The 23,200-nt window shown below is 43.4% G+C and overlaps 2 protein-coding genes across 4 annotated transcripts in view; one reads left to right on the forward strand and one right to left on the reverse strand.

Annotated features, from left to right (window-relative positions):
- Nucleotides 1-23,200, forward strand: part of syn3 (synapsin III) — a gene marked incomplete at both ends in the record, with an annotated part of 86,402 nt that overhangs the window by 26,323 nt on the left and 36,879 nt on the right. For all 3 annotated transcript variants that reach the window (XM_083999741.1, XM_083999743.1, XM_083999742.1), the window contains 2 exons: nucleotides 5,606-5,762; nucleotides 6,303-6,392. In XM_083999741.1, the coding sequence (XP_083855867.1) occupies nucleotides 5,606-5,762; nucleotides 6,303-6,392 (247 nt within the window). The remainder of the gene's footprint in view (nucleotides 1-5,605; nucleotides 5,763-6,302; nucleotides 6,393-23,200) is intronic.
- Nucleotides 6,518-22,938, reverse strand: LOC311006788 (metalloproteinase inhibitor 3). Its single transcript, XM_083999745.1, has 5 exons — nucleotides 22,630-22,938; nucleotides 13,487-13,569; nucleotides 12,174-12,285; nucleotides 10,174-10,295; nucleotides 6,518-8,679 (listed from the first exon to the last, which is right to left on the reverse strand). Exons 1-5 carry the CDS (start codon nucleotides 22,757-22,759, stop codon nucleotides 8,482-8,484), a joined length of 645 nt encoding a protein of 214 aa, XP_083855871.1. The 5' UTR covers nucleotides 22,760-22,938; the 3' UTR covers nucleotides 6,518-8,481.

The raw sequence follows: 23,200 nt of genomic DNA on the forward strand, positions 1-23,200 counted from the left end.
GGAACTCCTTGCTTTAAATGAGACATATTATGCCAATTTTTCCACACATTAAAATAGTCTAAATACTCCAAGGATCAAACATCACAGCTCTTTTCATACAATCAAAACAGCCCTGTTCAGAACGGCTGGTTTTAGTGCCTGTCCCTTTAAATGCAAATGAAGGCAAGACAAACACCCAGATATATGTTCAAGAGCGTTCAAAAAGTGATATATGATATGAAAGTGATGGACTTCAACATGTAACATGTAATGTGATGTAAACACTAAGATAGCTATCATGGTGCAGACCTGGGGCTAAAGGCTATGTGGTGGAGATAGTAGGAGTAAGCCTTTTTCTACCATTAATCCTCATGGGAAATGTCAACTCCCTGTTAAATGAAGTGGAGGCATATGTGAAAAACCAATAAGCCTAGTCTATTCTTGTGTTTTATGGAGAATCTCCAACGATAATACACAATCATCCTGGTCCTCCAGAAAATGTCTTGTTACCGTACAGCACGGCAGCCAGATGAGATTAATGACTATAAACTATGACAATGCTAGTTCAAGTCTGTAGGCTGTAATTACAAACAATATGCAAGCTATTTACAAGCTAATGTGCCAGTTCACAAAGGCATGACACATTATTAAAGTACCTAAAATAACATAGCTATAGGCTGGTCAACATGGATAGCGAGTCAGTTTTATAAAGTGTCAAGACAAACCAACTGGACTGTGGATCGCTGGTTAGCAGCATGCTAATCCCAGTAGAGGAAAAGAAGTATTGATTTTGTTTCAAAATGTACAGAGAGGAAGACGAGACACATGAAATTAGAGGTATGACCATAGAGAGGAAATAAAGATGGACGTACTCTCTTTCAAGCCACTTATGTTTGGTTTTCAAGCTCAGAGTGCGCTGCATAGGCTACTGTCACCCAACTGGTACTCAAAGTTGCACACCCCCAATTACACATAACTGTGGAGCCTTGTAAACAGGTCAGTTAGAGCAGCTGTTACTCTGTCACCCCTGTCCACTTTCTTTAACAGGCACAGAAATAGACCTGTGTGACTTACTCAACACATCAGAAAATCAGAGTTCTGGGACTGGCCAATTACAGTACACTATGGACAGATCCATAGTCTGATTTCTTCTTTTTTCTGTCCTGAAAGCTTTAGGTCATAGCCCGACAGACCATTCTTCGAAGTACTTCCCAGCACACAACAAGACTCCTCCTCTGGTTACCTCAGGTGATGATTTAACTCAGAGACCACACAAAAACAGACCCGGCTGGCCCTCCCCTGACCCCTGCAAGGGCCCATTTTAATCAGCCGAGGTCTGTCTGACTGAACAGCCTCACCACCTCATACCTCAGACAGGTTCATCTTATTACCGGGCAAATAAATCCCGCTCTCAGACGTGCTGCATTCAAACCTGGATTTAGGAGCCCGAGGGTGGTTTGCTTCACAGACAGCTCCTCCGTCCCTGCTGCTGTAATATAACCATGAATACAAATGGCCCCACTAATTCACTTAAACTCCTGACAACACTCATTTCCCCTCCTGCCAGAGGTTGTTTAGTGCTCTATCGCTCTTGCAGCTCTGTCCCTCATTACATCTGCCTCCCCATGGGACTCTCCTCAAATCCTCAACACAATCACTGTGAGGCTGCTAAACACTAGTTGTAAAGGTTAGTCCTGCTGTAGAAGTGCTGCAGTTACATCCCCATGCAGCTCTTTTGGCTCCAGAAGTAACACATCCACACACAGCCCAGTGTTATTTCAGTTGTTGGCACATGCTCTCTGTTTTCTGTGTGACCTCTGCTGCTCACTGAACTCGGGAGATGAGCCCTGCAGATGAGTTTGCGATCCAGACCGGGAATGCCGCCCAGGACCTGAGCCCATGCCAGGTGCCACTGGGCCGGGACACAGATGCAACCACAAGGAGTCCTAGATCCAGGCAAGGGGACCACAACGTGATGCTAGGCTCCATGGAGGCACTGTAGACCGAGAACACAGAGTACTGCAGGGTTCTGTGGACACAGTAGTCTTATGTGCGCACTGCTGGATAAAGTGTCTCACAAGCATTTACTCTGAGTCGGTAGAACTAAATAATAACATGATAATGATCTTTATTTATAAATCGTTTTTCTACACCCATGTTACATAAAGTACAAGGCAGCAAAATATATAAAACATGGAGCTGCACAGAAAACAACTGGGTAACAAGCAAATCCTGAATGTGGAGTTTGGGACGCTTAGTGGTTTTGTGATATTATCATTCAACATACCAGGTTTTCATGAGCAGGACTTCGTCACTTACAGTGACGCCCAGAGCTCATGTCTGAACATTATGTTGTGTTAGAGTAATGCTGCGTTCAAGACAACTCGGAAGTCAGAAAAAAACAAGCTCCGAGTTGTCAAAAACAAATTGAACGGCATCGAACTCGGAAATTACAGGTCGGAAACTCGGGTATCATATCTGGTATCATGCACATTATTATCTCCATCATCCAAAACAACATAGAACAAAGATGACAATTGATAAAGAATGTAGGCTACTTATATGAAAAAAACAACAGCCATCAGTGCCATTGTGATAATTTGATGTCTTATTGTAAAAAATATCAACTGGCCAGCTAAATCATGAGCTTATGAGGTGTAAGTGCAATGCTAAAACTCTGGCCACAGTTAGGCTTATAGTGTTGCTATGTTAAGCTAATTGTCTCCCACCTGTAGCTATAAATACACAGATGTGTTAATGTCTAATGAAAAACAACAAATGTAAAAAGTGCACTTTTCAAAATAATAAACTGTGGTTCAGGTCAGGACTGAGTTCAGTTTGTGTTGCCCAGAAAACAACTTTCTGTTACTTGGTTGAGTTCTGTCCTCAGCACAGATTTTTCCCTGAAACTTGCATTTCCCTTCACTGACGAAGAGCCAGTTTGGCACAATACACCATTGTGTAGAGCGCTGTGCTGAGCCTTGGTATGTATGGTTTGACATTTGTGGCATTCCTGCAGAGCTGTGCCCTGATTATCCCTATCAGTGAGAGACAGACTGATGGAGGACAATAAGGCTCTTACCTGCTTTTGAGCCGGCCGGGCGCAGGGTCTTTATGAAGACTAATGCCCAGATTTCAGACATCCCTGTGTAGCTTATTAGAAGGTCAAAGATTCTCTATGATATGAATCCTAAAACCAAATGGCAGCATTGTCTCGGGTTTGAATAGTTCCCTGCTCCAGGAATGCTGATGAAAACATTCTGTTAGCACTGTGGGACTCTGCTGCACATTGGTCTTGTTGATCCGTCAGGCCTGTGGTGTGTTCATGATTGCGTAACAATTATGAGATAGATGATTTAGCTTGTTGTGTTTTGCAGATGAACATACTGTAACATGAAGAGCCTAGATTGAACCTGCTGAGATGAGCTGGCTAACATGCTGTGGTGTCTGATCACTGACGGCTTTGTAGGTGAGGAGGGGGATTTCAAATTCTGCTCTGGATTCCTTCCAGCACTTTGGTCCTTTTCACGCTTAATTTATTATTCATGTGTTATTAGCGGGCTCGTGACTCCACGTTGACTTCCTGTTATCAACCTTTATTGCACCACTGATGACCCACTGAAAGGGTGCATTAGCATATTGCCCGTGAAGCTATGTCTATAGAGCCCATGCAGGCGATTTGGATCATAAAGCATAAATGTGTAATCAAGGACCCACAGGGTGACCTGGTGCTGCAGAGAGAGTCAGAGTGAAGACTCAGAAAAACACACTTAATGGGAGTCAGTAATGATGTGCTGCTGTAGGGCACTACCTCCATTAACCAGAGCCCGGTGGAACCCATCCCACTGAGCACAACGTCTCCTGCTCTGGCTTGTCTGAGCTAATGAAGGAGCAATAAAGGAGGTGTTCCCCTGTTCAACAGTTGACATCGTCGTGGTGAGCAGATCTCCATAAAAACGAGGGCTGACAGTTTCCTCCCCTGCTGAATAGATTAGACACCAGTGAAGATACAGACACATCTCAGTTTAATCGAAACAAAGCAATCACACTAAGGTGTATGTTTCTTAGTACAGAAGTTCAGCTGTATTGTGTACAAGACAAGATGTAAAGATGTAAGATGTTGTTTGACAAACTCAGCAGTCAGAAATGGTGAACAAGCACTGAACTTCGATTATCTACTTTACAAATAATTTTAAAATTGTGGTGACTGGGGCTCCGAGTTGGCATTGAAATGGTAAATGTTTCTCTGTCAAGTTGGGGAACAGTAATAAGTCAGACTTAGTCAAAGGTCACAGTGACCACACATAACAGTTTGGCCTTGCTAGTGCAGTTTCTCCAGAACTCCTCCAAGGAATCTCACCCATTTTTGCTCAAATGTCAACTTCAACTCAAGAACAAAGGATTGATGCATTGGGAGGTTCTGGAAGACTCCCAGATGACATAGTAATTGTGTTAAATAGGAAGACTGCCAAGCTGAGACCAGTTCTGGTGGAACACAATGGTGAAAAGAAAGAGATGAAAAAGAAATGGATGATGGAGGGAAAAAAGAGAAAAATCTCAGCACAAGATGATTTTGCTTTGAACTAAGACGGACAGATTTGGAAATCATTGTCCGGTCTGCTGCAGATGTCATTCTCTAACTAGGTTAGGAAAAGCACATTTGGACAAATCAGTGTTTATCACGGACTTCTGCATGAACCATTGATTCTGGTTTGGTTCCGGAGCCACAGTAAACAGCTCGGTCCAGTATAAATAGCAGAGTCTTTGGTCTTTTGCCTCTGTGGCTGAGCGCAGCAGCAGGAAAGAACAGCTGTAGTCGTTCTGTCGCCGAGACCGGATCAGTCCTCAGCCTCCCTGCCAGTCCTGGTTCTGCTGTCTAACATGAGCAACACTTGAGCAACACTTGTAATTTCAACCCGCAGCCTGCCACCCTTCGCCTCCTCTGTGTGTGTGTGTGTGTGTGTGTGTGTGCGTGTGTGGTTGTGTGTGCTGGTCTGGTGTTGGATTGTCAAACACATTTAGTCATGTTACTTTAGCTCTTTATAGCTGTACTCGTTATATTTATATCAAAAATATTTGATGAAATGTGTTTTTTTTAGTCTGCTTCAACACAGCCCTTCAGGTTTGTTTGCTCAGCAGCTATCGCTATCGCTTATGGTGTTTTATTTATTGGTTCTGTGCCTTTATAAACTATAAAAACACTTTACAGTTTTTATCATCCAAAAATCCTGTATTTGTGCATGTAAAATGAATAATTCATATTCTTTACATTTTTAACATACTGAAATAGAATATGTGCACTGATATTTTATTTCTAAATATCAAAATCTCTATATACAGTAGATATACAATGAAAATGAAATCTAAAACCTGATGAAATCTATTGACTTGTCTAGGCCATTCAAATATGTATGTTTAGGTCTTTCATGTTTTAAATGTATATTTACAATATATCTTCACATAGCACATTTGTCTGGAGAATAAGTGAACCTATAACATCCTCCAGCTGACAGATTTTATTATGATGACATGGGTAGAGCACCAGCATTCACAGGTGCTCCCTGGGTAAAATGCCAAACGGACCAGGTAGCTTTAAACCACCTTTACTGTGTCCGTCTTCCCGCAGGTCCTTCAAACCAGACTTCGTACTGATTCGCCAGCACGCCTACAGCATGATCCCCGGTGAGGATTTCAGGAACCTCATAATCGGACTGCACTTTGGCGGAGTCGCCAGCATCAACTCGCTCTTCTCCATCTACAACTTCTGCAGCAAGCCTTGGGTGGTGAGTTATTTTTAACAGCTGTCTCTGCTCTAAACGAAACCACGTGACGATGAGGAAGGTCCCCCTCCTTTTTCTGGGCCACATGTGAAAAGAGTTTTTTCTTTTTGATTGAAATTGTGACTTTAAACTTTGACTTTTGCTCCACTGGTGATATCCCATGTGTGTTTTTTGGATCTGTGTCGTTATCAGTTTGGCAACAACAGTCAAAGCCAGGAGCGCAACACCTCAACATTGAATAACATCTGGATTTTATTTGTGAGAATCTTCTTCAAGTCAGAGCTTTGTATTGTATTTTTATTCAGTCATCAGTATGAACAGAAGAATAAAAAATATATTTCCACATTCTCAGAAAACATGAACAAAAAAGCTTTACATGATAATTTAATGTAAGCAACTCATCCCAAATACACTGTCTCCACATTTTCCAAGTGCCCAGACAGATGTTGACTTCCAGTGTGTGTGTGTGGTTGTAAACATGCTGTGAGTACAGGTGTATCTCTGTGTAACCTCTTGTGACTGTCTGTTGGTTTCTGCCTGCAGTTTTCTCAGATGATTAAACTCTACCATTCCCACGGTGCTGAGAAATTCCCCCTGAACGAACAAACCTTCTACCCCAACCACACACAGATGGTGAGTGATATTATTCTTCATTTAAACAGTGTGGGAACAAGCTCACACACATACACAACAAACCACACACATACAGCGCAATCATCACAGAATTCCCGGGGTCCATTTTTCATAAAATCTTTATTATAAAAATATAAAACACAGAAATTAAGTCAAACACTTACTTAATGAATCAGTGTTTACATACAGACTGTACACAGCTTCTATGATAGGAGTTTTTTTTTCTTTTGTTTTAGACTTGACCAAGTGTTTCCATGTTACGGAGACAGTATATTTACACACACGAACCACAGTAGAAGTGACACAGAAAAGCCAAATGGAGGGAAACAGCCTGAACCAAGAGGTGAACTCATAAATCATATCTGATGATAATCAAGACAACCAATGAAAGAAAATCATTTGCTTCATTGTGAAAAAGAGACTGGAGGCTGAAATTCACTGACAAACACAAACAGCAGGAAATATAAGGTTGTGGAAAAAATAAGAATGAGACTCTTTTGTTATTTTGCAGTGGATGTGAAAAATAATATTGGACGTTTTTTGGAAATCCAGTAAATGACAGTAGATGAGTGGATTGATATCTGATATGGAGGTAAAGTCAGTGGCCAGATGGCTTAGCTTTCAATGACTGGACACTGGGGACAGTTAGCTTGGCTTGAGGAGTAAAAAATAAAATAAAAATAAATCTACCCTCAATCACCTTTAATGCTTCCTAATGAACACACCCAGGAAGTCACTGTGCTCGCTGCACCAGCCCGTATCAACCTTCTACATTTGCAGAAATGTGAAACTACACTACACACTCACTACCATGGCCAAAGCCAGTTCATGTCCTCAGTGTTAACACTGCAGTTTTATTGTAGTGAGAGTGATGAGAGGGCGTTTGTCCCTCCGAGGCTAATCTGTGTCTGTTAAAGGAATGGACTGAAGGGGAAACATGAGGGAAACTCCTCAGGTGGGTGCAGGTGAAGAAGAATGAATTTAGTGACAGTATTGTTACTTCTCATATAATGTCCATTTCAAATAGTTAAATACAAAAAGACTGAATATACACTTACAAAATAAATCATTTCATGAAACCTCTGCTCACACTGTACTTTCATTGGATTGGTGTAGAAGAGTACCAGTCACGGGAAATCCAGCAAAAAAAAGTACCATAATATATAACTTGCAGATGCTGGTCCTTCAGTCTGGACCGTTGCACAGTCTTGGCCTGTTATATATATTTTTGCAGATATAGCACATGGTTAATGTGTAACCCATGAAACATATAAATAAATGTATTACAGAGGTTTCAGCTGAGTCGATAGTTCATTTCTATAGCTTACATATATATATATACAGCAAAAGATAAAATATCACCATCTCTGCAGGAAATAAGCTCATCCTGGTGTTTGCACAGAAACAGACAGACGTCGATACTCGTCAGTGTTCAGCAGAGAGAGTGTCGTTTGTGGTGTAGCTGCAACATGACTGGCAGGGAAGCAGACACTACCATCTGTGACGATGGTACAGTGAAAAGTGAAACCATAGCATTTAAAATGACTCTGAAGCCACAATGAGAGGTATCTTTTCAAGGATCATACCTTGCATGTTGGCCCATAATCTGTTGCATGTATGTTGTGTATCAGCTGTAGTTTAGGAATGACAGTAAATCAGATTTACATAGATCATGATCATGTTTTTTTCTGATATATATGATTTTTACTTTTGAGAGTCCAACAGGGGAAATGATAAAGGCTAGCAGTAGCAGTAGTGTCTTGGAGATTAGTTGAATATCCCATTGGAGTTGGATAATTGTTATTGGCCCGTTAACCGTCCGTCTGTTTCCCTGCAAGAATGGCTTTTGATTGAAACGTGGGGAAAACAGAAAGAGTTCATGTGGGCGATCTGTACAACAAAAGAAAGGTATCATTTTCTGACAGAAGTGCTACAAAACAGGCACTGTAATGGAGTTGTTCTCTTCTCTTGGTCATTCAGAGGCCAGTGAGCTTTAAGAGTCCTGAAGTACTCAAGAAGAGGTGATCAGGGAAGGGGGGCGGAGTCAGGGGGGGGGCGGCAGTGGGTTTCGGGCGAGGTGTGCGCTGGTTCAGGGGTCGGTGGCGTTGATGGTGGTTTTGTCGCGGGCGGTCATCCCCCGGTACCAGCTGCAGTAGCCCTCCTTCTGCTGGATGCACGAGTAGTGCCGCGACTGGTACCCAGTATTGCCGAAGTGGGACAGCATGTCTGTCCATAGGCACTCGTTCTTCGAGGTCACGAAGCAAGGCAGGTAGCGGCAGGCCTTGATCTACGATCAGAGACAGAGAGACACATTGAACCACACTTTATAATAGCAGCAACTAATGTGCTTATCAGCTAAATACCATCGTTTAGTATTGTTTTTGTCTTTTGGGAAGTCGAGCTTGTTTGTTCTACTTCTTTTCTTTTGCAAATATAAGTCATCATTTTAATTCTGCCCGGTTTTGTTGTTTGTTTTTAGTCGACCGAATACATTAACTCAAACTCATTTTGCACTGACTTTAAAATCATTTCAATGTTTTTGGTAAATCAGCCATCTGGATTAAATAGCCATAGCTTTTTACAGTTAACAAAGAAGATTAACACCACTTCATGTCTGTATGCTAATTATGAAGCTAAAGCCAGCAGGCTGCTTCTGGCCACAGTTTAAAGGGAAAAAGAATTAACTTAATCTTCTAGTAGTAGTTTTTTTTATCTGCATATAGTTATTTTTTATGCTAATTCTGAAGCTACAGTGCGTTTACGTAAGAGTTAAGAAGCAGCATACATGAGAGAGGAACTGAGAGCCTCATCTTAATCTTTAGAAAACTAATAAATGAAAAGGTGACTGAATCACATATCGAGCCTGGTGCTTGTTGAGCAGTAGAAAACACATCAATGTACAGCTCAGGTGCTTTTGAAATGATTTAGAGAGAAACCAATGAGCACACTCCTGTCACATCTACACTGAACATCTGCTGCTTCCTGAAGCGTGGATCTTTTCAATGACTTGATTATGTTATAGAGTTGGATGAGCGTCACTAATCCAGGTGCTCGCATAAAAGCGGCTCCGCGGTTCAATGTGCAGCGAGAACCGACAGGAAGGATCCATGATGAGCAGAGAGCTGCACTCATCTGGATATGAATCAGCGGCTGTTTTAATTCAAGTTCACCCTGGATAGCGCCGTTATTCAGACCTGGAGTGTCCGTCCTCCACGGTTCAGAGATGTTCCACATCACTTCCTGGTTCGAGTGGTTTTAACGATGTGTGGAAAATCGCTTTTTAGTAAGTCCTGGTTCGTGGAGGAATGTGTAAGAGGTTTTAATAAGTGTGATGATGTTTGTGCCTGCCTGTGGAAACACTCTCACACTGACATCTCTCTGTATTGATGGCCTTCTCTGGATGCCTCTGGGCTGCTGCCATGTGCACACTGAACATTGTTTACAGGCTCTGGCCCAGACTAGGAATGAATAGGTCTCTATGCTAATCCACTTATACTGATAGGGCGCCGATAGTGGAAGCAGATGTACAGTAGGACTGTACCAGGCGGCTCAGCAGCTGCTACATGAACTGGGAATGCAGTCTTTAGCCGATTCCAGAGCTGTTGCTTAATAAGTCCCAGAGCCGGTGGTAAAACTTGTTTACTCTCCCATGTGTGGATGTCACGATGGATAATAATTCACACACAGAAACGGGCTCATTCAAAAACAACATCAAATGAAATGCAGTCGTGAGCAGCTCCTCCTCGTGTTCCATCAGCAGAGGTTGCTGGTTTCCACTCACCCTGCAGTTGCAGCCCAGCTGGTAGCGGTGGTTGATGCCTTTCTTCTGCGCCAGGGAGAGGCGGTCCCACTGCTCGTTGAAGTTGCACAGCCCGGTGTAGACCTTGCCCTCGTACATTCGACCTAAGGGGTGCAAAGAGAGGGAGCATCAGCCTTTGAGCCAAAACTACAATGCTCTTGGAAAGCAGGCATCTGTCTGACTCCATTATGATGATGGCTCTGTGTTATAGAAGGTCAGGGGAGCAGGATCTATCTTCTGGGGACCATGAGCATCTGTGGAAAACCTTGTGTGGATCTCTGCAGCAGTTGCAGTGATACCTCACTGTGGACCCCCGAGTGGTGGATATAGCACAACAAACACACTGTAGTTGCATTAATGTTATTTCATTATTTACTGTATCTAAATGCCATAATCCTCTGTATGTAACACTGGATAATATAAACACACAATTGTTTATCTATGGTAAGACAATCTCATTTCACTAAGCTCATATTATAGCAACACCCCTATTTCAGCATACCTAAAGGTCAGCACAGCTCTATTTTTAGCCCTGGACAGACGCCTAAGACAGGTGCACTGTGACGGCCTCAGGAACATCATGATTTGTCACCATATATCTCCTTCTCCCTGTTGTCACCATGCAGGAATTAAACAGCGCACAAATATGCGTTTCTTAACCCCCCTCCACCCCCTCCCCTGCCTTCCACCCCCCCCCCTGCTCAGCCTGCAACCCCGCACTGGGATTACTGGAGTCACTTGCAGGCTTATTACATAGTGTTGAGTGTGTGACATGCTCCTAAAATACTAACCATGGCTGGAGCACTCAAAGCTTGATCAAAGGAGACTCCAGCAGCTCATTTCACAGGCCCCGCTGCTTTGTAATTGCTTGTAATGCGCTCCCGATCGTACGCGGAACTTATTATAGATGCCCTGAGAGCAGCGAGAGATGGTGATGTCATTGGCACCCGGGCGGCGTAAACACAGCCATGGCTGCCTGGCAACGCCGGCTCATTCGCATGCACCGTGGAGTGGAGTTGCAGTATTTACAGGTTGGGACTTAGTGACAGCACGACAAGGTCCAAAGTAAACTGCACCTCCGTTGGAAATAGCATCTCATAAAATACTTCGGCCTGGAAAACACCAGTCGCTTCCTGCTTGCTAGCTGTTAATTACAAGCCGTGAGAGAGACAGGAAACGGCTCTCTGCTGCTCGTGGCTGGAGAGGGAAATGAGAGCGAGGGTTTTTTTTAAAAGGTGGCAAATAGGAGGATATAAATAGTGGGAAAGTTTGTGTCATAGGACGAGTGAGGAAGTCCTTGGGGAGGTGGAGAGTGAGGAGAGAATGCTGGCCTACAACAATACGTCATGCTGCTGGCGGGATTCTGACAGGACTCAGATTCTTCAGCATCTCTCTGACCGAAACCGAGTTTTCATCTTGGAGTTTAAAGATGCATTTGCAGTTTGGTAGAAACTCCAGTTATGTATTAGGATGGAGCAGCTGATACAGTATGTTCAACCAACAGGTCAAGCAAGCTCCAAAAACACGTCTACATGTTTTAAAGGGGGCATGTTATGGAAATAGCACTTTTTGAAGTGACTGCTCTTTAACATATATTTGGGTGTTTGTTTTGCCTTCCGCCCTCCAAAATGTGAGAATTGACAACAAAATCTGTAATTTTCAGGCTCCCTAGGTTGAAATCCATGTGGTTTTACGAGCTGTTCAGTTGTCAGACAATTATGTAATTGGTTTTCGAATTTGCATAACCCCACCCCTACCTGGTACCAGTAGAAGGGGCGGGGCAGGGCGGGGTGAGCAGTGGTTAATTTGCATTTAAAGGGACAGGCACTGAAACCAGCTGTTGTGCACAGGGCTGTTTTGAGAGGATGAAAAGACACCTGGGAACTATTTTATCTGTGGAAAAGGGGCATAATATGTCTCCTTTAAACTCCAGAGGACTGAAGTAACTGAACCCTGTTGGAAAACAAAGAGTGTCAGCCTACCTGTGATCAGGTACTGGTACTTGTTGATGTCAAACTTGACGCCACACGAGCTCTCGTAGGCGCTTGTGTAAATGTGCTGCACGTGCTGGACTTTGTCGAAACCTTTGTACATCTGGAAGACAAGAGAACCAAAAATGGGGTGAGGACCTGAAAGAGCCAGAAAAGTGCCCCCCGACCCCGACCCCACTCCACCCCCCTCCCCTCAGCGTTCACCATGGCACTGCAGCCTTTACTTACTCTCACACATAAATAATAAGGAATGAAAACAGTACGCTGACTTTATCAGATGACATTCCTGAAGGAATGCCTCGTGGGAGAGAGAGAGAGACTATTAGGCTCTGCCCTTAACTAAGTCATAGATAACATGATTATGTTGTGTAATGTGCTTTGACTTTGATGCGGTTCGGGCAAGGTCATTGCCCAGCCAGACCGTGGACCTCAGCTCAGGTATGCAGGGCCAAAAGTCGGCGTTGCCCTCGAAACTGCTGTTTTTTCAGTGTAATTTATTTGTCTGGGAACAACAGGAAATCCCTGTTTAGACACGTCACTCCCAGAAAAGCAGAACAAACTGTTTCCTAAGCCCAAAACTTTAGCGGTTTGGGAAAGCCTGAGGTATTTGTCTCATAGGATTTCTTGAGAGAATTGTCTTTATCAGTCCCCACAAGGGAAACAACAGTTTCCAGTATATTTCTAGGAACAAACAAATAACTCAAGAGGTGCAAAGGTCACATCTTACTCCTCAGGATAATCCTTACAGTTATGATCAATGTGTTTCACAAACTAGAGGCCACTTAATGCTTTTGTTGCAAACCGGGGTCACATTGAAGCAGTGCATGACTCTCTGTTGAAGTGTTTACACTCAGAGAGCAGAGTTTGTTTGAGCTGTAATGCCTGTAAGCCCGCTAATCCTCTGGCCTGGCTCCTGTCTGAGCAGCAGGCCCATGTCAGCATCTGTCAGAAATATGCAGCATTATGTAATAATATCAAGGAAGTGAAGAATGGAATACTCTGCCTGGAAGCACAAACTACTTTTCAGCCATCACACATTGGCAGAGAGGACAGACAGACAGACAATGACCACTAATGTTCCTGCAACATCCGGTTTGTGAGATTTTATGAGTGTAAACATTGTTTTTTCCTGATTCAATATTAATCCCAATGGAATCGCTTGTATTTATAAGTGGAATCATGGGTTATGACGTCTACAGCTCTGCCTGAGCATGTTCACAAATAAAGCCTGTGGAATAAGAAGCAATGATAAAACCCCAAACCCCTCTTGGTGAGAAAGTAAATGTGTTTAGTATGACACTTACCTTCATCTGCTTGACTGTGTACCGCATCGTTCCAAACGTTTCATCTTTCAGGAGCTTCTTGCCGACCACTTTGGCTCGGATCACTGTGAGGAGGAGAAACAAATGGGTCAGCTGCAGAACAAAACCTTCACATGCCTACATACGCTGTGTATTAACATATATTAACAGTCCATATTACTCCCAGTCCTCCCTCTCCAACACGCTACCTCTGCCAGTCACAGACATTAGCAAACCCCCTGATAAAGACCATTTCAGCACCAGGTTGGAACCACAGATAATCCCTTCATCTGATTTTCTGCATTGCTGCCTTTGCCAAGAAGGGTCAATGGGGAAAACACTAAAATCTCTTTGGAGTTAGATACACAAATGTGAGGGAAAGAGAAAGAGGGCTCATCTGTAGCGTTAAAAATCAGCACCTCGTGGATGCCTGGTCTGGTCATATCTACTCTGAGATGAAACGATGGCAGTGAACTTCACACTGCGTTTTTACAGCTTGGCTTTGATTGTGTGGGTTTGGTATTCAGATCGGAATTGGAGAAACACGACTCCAGGCAGTTTTCTGCTGATTAAAACAGCAGAGAGAGGTTGTTTGAAGGAAAAGGTGCAGTGTGCGCCTCTGTTTTAACAGGCTTCCCTCTGTGTTGGAATCAGGGCTTGGAACAGATCTTATCTGCGTGCAGGACCTTCATGTAAATGCTGGTGAGGTGAAAATGCTTGGCGGTGACTTTGATTTGTTTGCTTTCACTCACAGTGGAATGAGGGGGCTCATTGTGGAAAGCCGGCGACGGGAGTGTAGAAACGAATGATAATTTGAGCCGGTGAATACCCAGACATGAGGGTCTGCAGAAGCAGCCAATCTTCTGTGAAGTTCACCTGCTGCCCACAGCCCAACCAGCCACAGACACAACTAACACTGGCTGTGTTTGTTATCTCTCCTGCTGGAATTTCCTTCCCACATTCTTTGGGGGTTCACATTTCCCCCAGACAGGAGAAAAATGAGAAGCCTTTCACTCTTTTCACCTGGAGAGACAAATGAGGCATGTGGCATCTTCTGTCTGCTCTGTTTGTCTAGCTGTCCTTCAGACATAAAAATAACAGGAAGCGTGACCACCCAAAAGTGGAGACCACAATTTTATTTTGGACATGAAGCCCCTGAAGTTCTAAATATAACCCCAAGATCCTTATTTTTAACTAGCAGAGAAGAAACGGTGTTCTCGATTTGAAGTACTAAAAGTTCCCTGAGGCTGGACGAAGGTATGGCAGTGGTTTATATTAGCATGCATGCAGCTAAATGAGAAGAGTTTCCATTTCCATTTCCACAGCAACTGGTTCCTGGTCTTTCTGCTGGTCGCCTCTTTTCTATAGGTTGTGCAGGTGCTTGTCATGGATCTGTGCAGAACAGAATGCTAGTCTGTGGCCAGCTAGGCTAGGGCAAGGCCAAAGCGATGTGGCACAGTGGAAGGTTTTGAAAATCATAGCTTTCAGTTTCAGTGTCATTGTTGTGCATTCTGTTTGGAAGCCACAAAAATATACAGTGTATGTTGACCAGATGACAATTATAGGTCAGGGGATCACTGGGGATCTGTGATCTAGGCTAGTATTCCAGATAGCAGTTAGCTTCAATAAACATTCAGAATGCAGCACATGAGAATTCATCTTAGCTCTTATGTGGTTTGTATCACCTGCCGGCATCATGTTATTATTATTCACTGACTTTACATCTCAACAGATATCAGACCTTTTCTTATTACTGCTCTGTTCTGACTCCCTCTTTGACCTCTCACTATAACTTGCAGCAGAACATTCAATCCCCTAAGACTAGGAGCATTTTTAGCTGGTCAGCCTTACAGTATGTTATGCTATATGTACCATATACCCATCATGTATTTGATGGACATTTGCTGCTGTAATTACAGAGAAACCAGAGCACTATTACAAAAGAATGTGAGGACGTAGCCAGATCCCTAAAAAAAACGCTTCTGCCTTTATTTTAAGGTTATCCCAAAATCTAGTTTCCTACTCAGCCCTGGTGTCAAAAGCAGCCTCTGGAGAAACAGATTTTCCTGTTTGACTGGCCACTGGTCAGCTGATTCAACTGAAGTACATCCAGATAGGACCCCTCTTGTTGGATGGCAGCCACTAATTGGCCAGTGATGGTACCATCACCCACAGGAATGTGTGAAGGGCTTCAGCTGTTCCGGACACAGAGGATTTGTGTCATTCCCCTTGCAGGGACCCCCTGACCTCCTCTTCATTCAGTGGTTATATTTACATACAACCACATGGCTGCATGGTCACGTCAAGAAGTCACATTACAAGTGTTTACTTAACCCAGTTCAATAAAGTCATGTCAGATCACCCTGCTTCAGCTGAAAAACTGTGGACACACTGTGCAGACGCTGTTGCTCCTTCAGTTTCTTCTACCCTCTAAATCCTCTTTGTACAAACAACTGTTAACATTGCTTCAAACCTTATCAGAAAAGAATTACTGATTGATTCTAGGACCTTTCTAAACCAGTTAAATCAGTTAAACATTACATTTTTCCACTCCAACCTCCTTCATGATGACCAAAAACATCATGAGGGAGGTAGCAAATTACTTAAATCATTGGCATATACATTAAAACAGCTGGCAAATAACACAATATTTAAAATATAAGAGACTCTACTTGTATCCATCTCCAAATTCAGAAAATAAAACCATGTTTTGAACAGTATCAGCAGAAATTATGTTCAGACTTGAATTTTTTTAAAAAGGTCTCCAGCAGTCCATGCAAATATGCAAAAAACAACAACATTAGAATGTTATTGAGACTGGATAAGTGTGGCCAGGTGTGGGGGAGGTATGGTGGTCAGAACTGAAGGGATCAGACTAACACAAGGCAACATAACAAATGTTGAGGACAACTGCAAGTGCCTTGGCATCCCGCAAGCAAATGGGAACCATAAAGAAGCTGCGACAAAATCAGCTACAACCAAATACCAAGTAGACAGAGTATGGCAAGTCCTGAAAATTCAACTGATTAGAAAGAAGAAGATCCAGGCTATCGCCATCTATACATTGATGTAGCACTCCCAGGTGACAGCAACGTCAGGAAGAAGGGGCATGATAATCTAGAGAAATACCGAGGGCTGAAAGAAGAACTAGAAAGGATGTTGAGAGTGGAGGCAAGTCATCCCCATGGAAGACTCAGCGTTGGAACCTCCAAACTGGGGGAGTAGCTTCACCAGATTCTAGGAACAACAGTGAAGATCTCCGTCCAGAAGAGTGCAGTCCTAAGAACAGCTAAGAATGCAAGACCCTCGAGCTCCAAGGCTCCTGGTAGAGGACTGGAGCTTAAAGGAGATAATTTCATACTTTGAGACTTTTACAGGGTGGCCTAAGGTTAAGGGTGAAGGACCACCTGGTTCATGTCTATGTCTTTTTTAACGACCGAGAAGAAACTCCTTTCTGTACTGTCGCTCTCCTTTTACTTCAAACACTGCCATGACGCACAAGGATTAATCTCCTGCAGAGGATCTGACATACATTTTGAAGTGTGGGAGGCTTTTGGTAATAGGAGGAGTAACCACGGTCCAACAAAAAGAAAAGAAGTGAATCCATTTTTTACTCAGTATCTCTCGCCTAGAGCAGGGGATTACATTAGCATGAATGCAAATGCTAAATCTTAAGGTGAGCATGAAATTTAGTCAAACATTTATTTCAGCCTACGTACAATGTGGCATGACAGGAATAAGGTGACTCATTTGTGTGTGTGTGTGTGTGTGTGAGGGAGAGAAAGAAAGAAAGCGAGGCGCAGGACAGGCGACTGTGATTTTAGTATGCAGAAAGTGGTCCAAGTTTGAGGAGGCGAGTGGAAAGAAGAGGAATTCTCAGGACAACACACCACCAGCTCAAAAATAAACAGTGAGGCTGGATCTTGCTGCAGAGCTCAGAGTGTGACGTCCGCTCATTGTTGGTGAAGAGCAAAGCAAATGAGGCATAAAGTTAGTTTTCATCGCTGCATGTGATAGCGTGGTGGTTGGTTTGTATCTCAACCACGAGGTTTGAACGGCCTTATGTTTGATTTGAAGTGTCCATGTAACAACCGATGAATACTGGAATACAAAAGTCCAGTAGCTGGATATAACACTGTATTGACTTCTGTCAGCATTTCTGTGGTGATAGAAGAAAGTGATAAGACTTGTAATTCCTGCTTTCGACAACAGATTTTCACTCTATTCCAGGTTTGTGTTTTCGTGCCGTAGAGGTGTGGGAACCAACTGGTCATTTAAGTTAAAGTGTCACGCTAGCTGACCTCAGAAACACCACCTGTCAAACCAAAATTGGAGCTTTTAGTCAGGCTTTGACAAATGTGTTTAAAATGAACAGTGTCAGTGTCCATGAACGCACCCTGACAGCGTCACAACCAGCACCTGTAGCTCACTCTCTTAGCTCTGTCTCCTGCTCAATATGGCACCTGTCTGATCTATCCACATCTATTCCTTTCTCTCTCCCTCCCCATACCTATCAGCATCAAAGACACAGAGCTCCATATGGAACCGCTGATTAGAGAGAATCTGGCCCATTCCGTTTGGATGATGTGTGTGCACTTGTGTATTTGTGCATTCAGGGCATCCGCAAAAAAGCTTTGTGCCAGTCATTGTTTTCTTTTGAAGGCAGAGGGGTTAAGTGTCGAGTACAGCAGCCAGGTCAGTTGTGGAAAAGGCAATCAGAATACACAAAGGATCTTCAGCATGGGTAGCTCAAAATCCAGAGTGCTGCATTATTCAGGTCTGCTGTGTGGGAGAATTTTGGATTTGATGATGATGGCAGTAAGAGCTACCTGCATCTTCTCTTTGGATAAAATAAAGTAAATATAGAAAGACTAAAGCTCTGTGTTTATGTGTTAGACTTGTTGCGCCCACCCACCCTCTGACCCACACCGCTCAGGTCCACTGTGAGAAAGAAAGCTATGCGGAGATGAATGAACAGAATGATATTGCGCTGGTCGAGCCAAAAGACGAAAATTCTATTCGTGGCGGACGTAATTTATTTGTGGCGGGCCGTCACGAATAAATGAACGTACACTGATCTATATAAGCAATGGTTCAACAATGTTTCCAAGCTAGTAATCTTCAACAATTCAAGTCATTTAATCATTTCATACAAAATCAGCCTCCTTCTTACATGTTCTACTTTTGAATCTATTCTCAGCTGTTGCTTCAGCTATGTCAGCATTGTTTCATCAGTTTTCTTTACTTTCAGGTTAGCTGCAGATTTGAACTCTTCAACTGTTACACTTAAACAGGCAGGATTTCTACATTTTTCTTCCTTTTTTAACATTCCTACTGCTTTTACACCATTTAAAAAGGTATTCATCTCTCAGCTTACAAGTTTTATGTTTCAACATTAGCATCAGCCTTTTCAACATTGTCTCAGCAGTTTCTTCAGTTAATTCAGCATTGTTTCAACAATTTCTTCAGCTCATTCAGCATTGCTTCAGTAATGGCATTCAGCTTTTCAGCATGTATTTCCTTCAGGAAATGCATTCTCTAGTTCTTTCTGTTAATCCATGGCACTCCTACTTTACACCCACTTTAATGTTATTGTCAATATCTGACAGCTACTGTACTGGCCCTCATAGATAAAGGAGAGATTGTATGCTCATTAAATGTCACTGGAAACTCTAACTGAAGAAAAGATGGGATCCAGCTGACTCAGGAGGAAAACATCCAGGCTGGTATATGATACACACCCTCTGACATCTCATGGTGTTTTAACCTGCTTTTAAGAAAACTACAGACATTTGACTCTAGCTTACATAACACATCTGGCGTCACTCAGGTTGTCATCAGTCACCTGCTGAACTGCAGATGAGGAGGGGGTAGCTGACAAAGGGGGGCCTGATTTGAATACGTAACTCATTAATAGAAGGGAGTGGGTGTATTAGTACTGTAGCAGGGCAGCGTCACAGAGCTCCAGGCTGTGCGTCACTCTAAACCTGCGCCTGCTCTACCAAAGCTGCTCTGCACAATGAAATACGCTCAACAGGGATTGACCTGCTTCACAGTGCAGGCATGGAGAGGTTTGCTCCCATCACCCCGGGGGGGAAAAGTGTGTTTCTGGACTGACATTAAATCTCTGGGACAAAGTTCACTGTTTGGTCTCTGTAATCTCACCTTTGGAAAAACAAGTGCACGGACGCCAACGCAGCAGCCAATCAGCAGCCAGACGAACAGAAGTACGATTCACGAAAACTATGTGTGTGCTATGTGCATATTGTCATCAGGATTAAGGAGCTCGTTTCCACTCCTACAATTAGCCACAAATGGGTCAAGACACTGCCTTAATTAATTGCTCTCCACCACAAGTGATCAGATACAGAGGACAAAGATCACTTCACATCAGTACAACCACTGTAAATGTGAAGTCCTGTTATACTGAAATGCCAGCACTTACAGTAATCAATAATCTCATGACACACGTCTCGGCTTATTTTGTATTTCCACTTCACTGTAACATGAATCATTTTGGAAAACTGTGTGTACATGGTTTAAAAATGTGTAAGGTGACACATTCTGTGTTTATTAAGACCAATTTATGTTCAAGAAATTGCATATTTAAGATTATTTTTTGTGTGTAGGCATCACTTATGCATCACAGCCTGATGGTCAGGGCAGAAACATGATGGACAAGGTTCAGGTTCAGGTTCAGGTTCAGGTTCAGGACCAGTTCAGGTTTCCCTTGGTTTCCAGTTTGTATGCTAAGCTAAGCTAACTGACAGCCAGCTGAAGCTCCGCGTTTAATGAATGGGTTTGACCCGACCAGAACAGAGATTACTTTGGAGGGGGTCCCACAGGAAAGAAAATTCATCAGCAAGGACACAAGACCATGACTCAGACTCATCCAGTTTCCCAGATTCCCCAGCTGTCTATTCTCAGAGCACTTGTTTTAATATTTACATTTAAATTAAATGTGATAAATACAGAGAGACTGACAGCCCGTTTCCAATCCTTTAACCTAATTGTAATTCATCCGGTGTCAGGATTATGGATCAGAGCCAAAAAAACAACAACAACAACAACACAACACACAACAAAACACAACACTTTGAACTAGTTGAAGGGATTTAAATGGAAAGATTCAGGCGCATCGTCTCTATTATCGACAGTGGGAATTAAAGGGTTTTTCCCCCTTCAGTTAAAGAATGAATGAGTTTTAACAGCTGACTTCGATAGGTCAGGACAGGATGAGCCCAGGGTGACCCCTCAGGCTGGACCATATCAAACTGTTCACTCTTATTCCTGAATCTGGAAGCCTGAACCACTTCCTTACAAGTACAGAACTCATCGCCATCCTATCTTTGACTGAATGCTATCAGACTGGGAGCCAGGTTGAAGAGGGTCACTGACTGTGACCTCTGTGCATCCAGCTGCTGCCGCTGAAGTGTCTCTGAGGGACAAGAGGGACGAGTATTCAGAGCACACTTGGAGCTAAGCTGGGACCTTGGAAACGGGGTTTATGTGGCTCACAACTGATCACTGCGCCCCATTGAAGTCAGTCCCAGATTGGACCCTGGCAGGTTTCAGTAGTGGCTGCCAACTCCATGAGCTATCTGAAGATCTGAGGGACTGCGAGGGGCATCGCATGAGCAGCATTTTTTTTTTTTTACCCGGTCCAACCAGGTCGCTTGGCTGGAGATGCTTTTGAAGGCCTGGTTACCAGCGGTTACTAAGAGACACAGAGAGGCCAGTGTGGGTCCCCAAAGTCACAATATCTGGGTCTAAACCTGCACCTTGTCCTCTCTGATGATTCAACGCTGCTCATCTGCTCATCCTGTCCTCCACGTTAGACTGAAGTCTCCTTCGCCAAATCCTGAAGTGATTAGTAAGCACTCAGTCTTGAAACTGAATGTTGCTACTTAAATGTTGAAAACATGCCGAGTCCGGACTGTGAAGGATTTCTTGTTGTGAGTATGTATATTCAGTATTGCACAGTGTTGTTTATGAAAGGTTATTGCTAGTGGGCTCATCCTAACTAAAGGACCAGTTCAGTTTTTCATTTGAAATTTGGACACAAAAACCTATTTCTAGTTGCAAATGTGTGTGCAGTTTAGACTGAGAGATTATTGTTCGATTCTTTGTCCTGGCTTTCAGAGGGAGGCATGATGGTTTCACATTTTTGGGTCATATGTTACTGAAGCAAAATATCAGCTGCACTGATAAACACTGTGTGCCTCTGCTGTTTCCCTACACAGTTCCCTCTTCTGTCACAAACCCCCTGACACTGAACCCTGGAAAAAAACGCCTTTAAACAGTCCACATAATCTCCACGTCTCTCCCTGTGTTCTCTACAAACACACATCGGGCTGAGCTCACGTTCCAGCCTGAACCAGATCCACTGCTCATATTATTCTGGGCAGTCAGAGAAAACACAAGCAGCAGTAAAACAAGCTCTGTGAAAGGGCTGGGTATCAAAGTTATAGCCGGTGGCTGTCTGACTGACTGACTGACTGCAAAGAGAAACACACACAGTTTATAAATCTCTGTTGCCTGGAAATCTTACTATCAACTTGTGTGATTTCATTTCATTCCTGTAACTTCAGGGAGTTGAAAGTGTTCTGCTGGTGATCAGAGGGCAAGAGGGTGACCTGTTTCATTTATCTGTGAATAAGAGTCTGCCTCTTTAAACAGGTTGCACATAAATCAAAGGCTAACAAGGAGAAACAAAACAGCTCATTCATTTAGAGCTGTGGTTCTCAAACTTTTTTTTTTTTTTTACATCAAGGACCCCTAACCTGACACAAATTAGACCACAGACCCCATTGGACAAAATTTTGAAACAAACACCAGAAATACAGAAATATTTGTTCTGAGACTGAATAACATTACCTTTTTTTGAAGTGAATGTAGGGTCAAATCACTGCCAATGGTGTGAAATTTTGGAAAGATTTCAGAAAAATTTAATATTTCTGGAAAAACCCCAGTGATTTAGAGGATAACACATTTAAATGAAACGTGACTGAGCCCCTGAAGTGTTGACCTCTGATAACAAATAGCCTAAGTTTGTCATCGGCCTGTTGAGATGTTTATCAGAGCCGATGTACAGACAGAGAGCAAGTCAGGTCTATCTCAACAACACAGCGTCAAACGTCACTCACCGATCTCCGCGTTGCAGAAAGCGTCCTGCGGGTGCGACAGAGCGCACGAGCAGCCGTCGGTCAGCTGGTGAACGTGCAGGCTGCTGAAGACAAACAGCAGGCTGATGAGGTGCTGGTACACTGACTGCATGTCTCCAAACTTCTCCGCTTCTGCGCTGCTGCTGCTGCTGCTGCTGCTGCTGGTACACGCTGTAAGGAATCCCGCTGGGTCCGGCTGCTGTAGTAGCGCTGCTGGTGCTGCTGGTGTTTAGTAGTAAGGAGTGCGTGTGTGTATGTGTGTGTAATGTCCACGTCTGTGCTCTTGGCTGCTGTTGCCTCTCTCCTCGCTCTCTGCGTCTCCTCCGCGCCGTATATACCGCGGAGGAGACGCGTTCACGCCCCTCTCCGCTCTTGCAGCGCGCCTACTGGGCGACCAATCAGCGGGCGGTGATGCCCATCAGTCATCACAGAGCAGACTTTTACTGGAAGTTTACCCTAAAAAAAAGAGAGAGAAAAAAAAGTGGATGTGTGAAGTGTACAGACATATCTGAGTCTGATTTTCCTACTCACACAGACGAATAACAAGGATGAT

This window comes from Trachurus trachurus (assembly GCF_905171665.1).
Source record: "Trachurus trachurus genome assembly, chromosome: 23".
Lineage (NCBI taxonomy): Eukaryota > Metazoa > Chordata > Actinopteri > Carangiformes > Carangidae > Trachurus > Trachurus trachurus.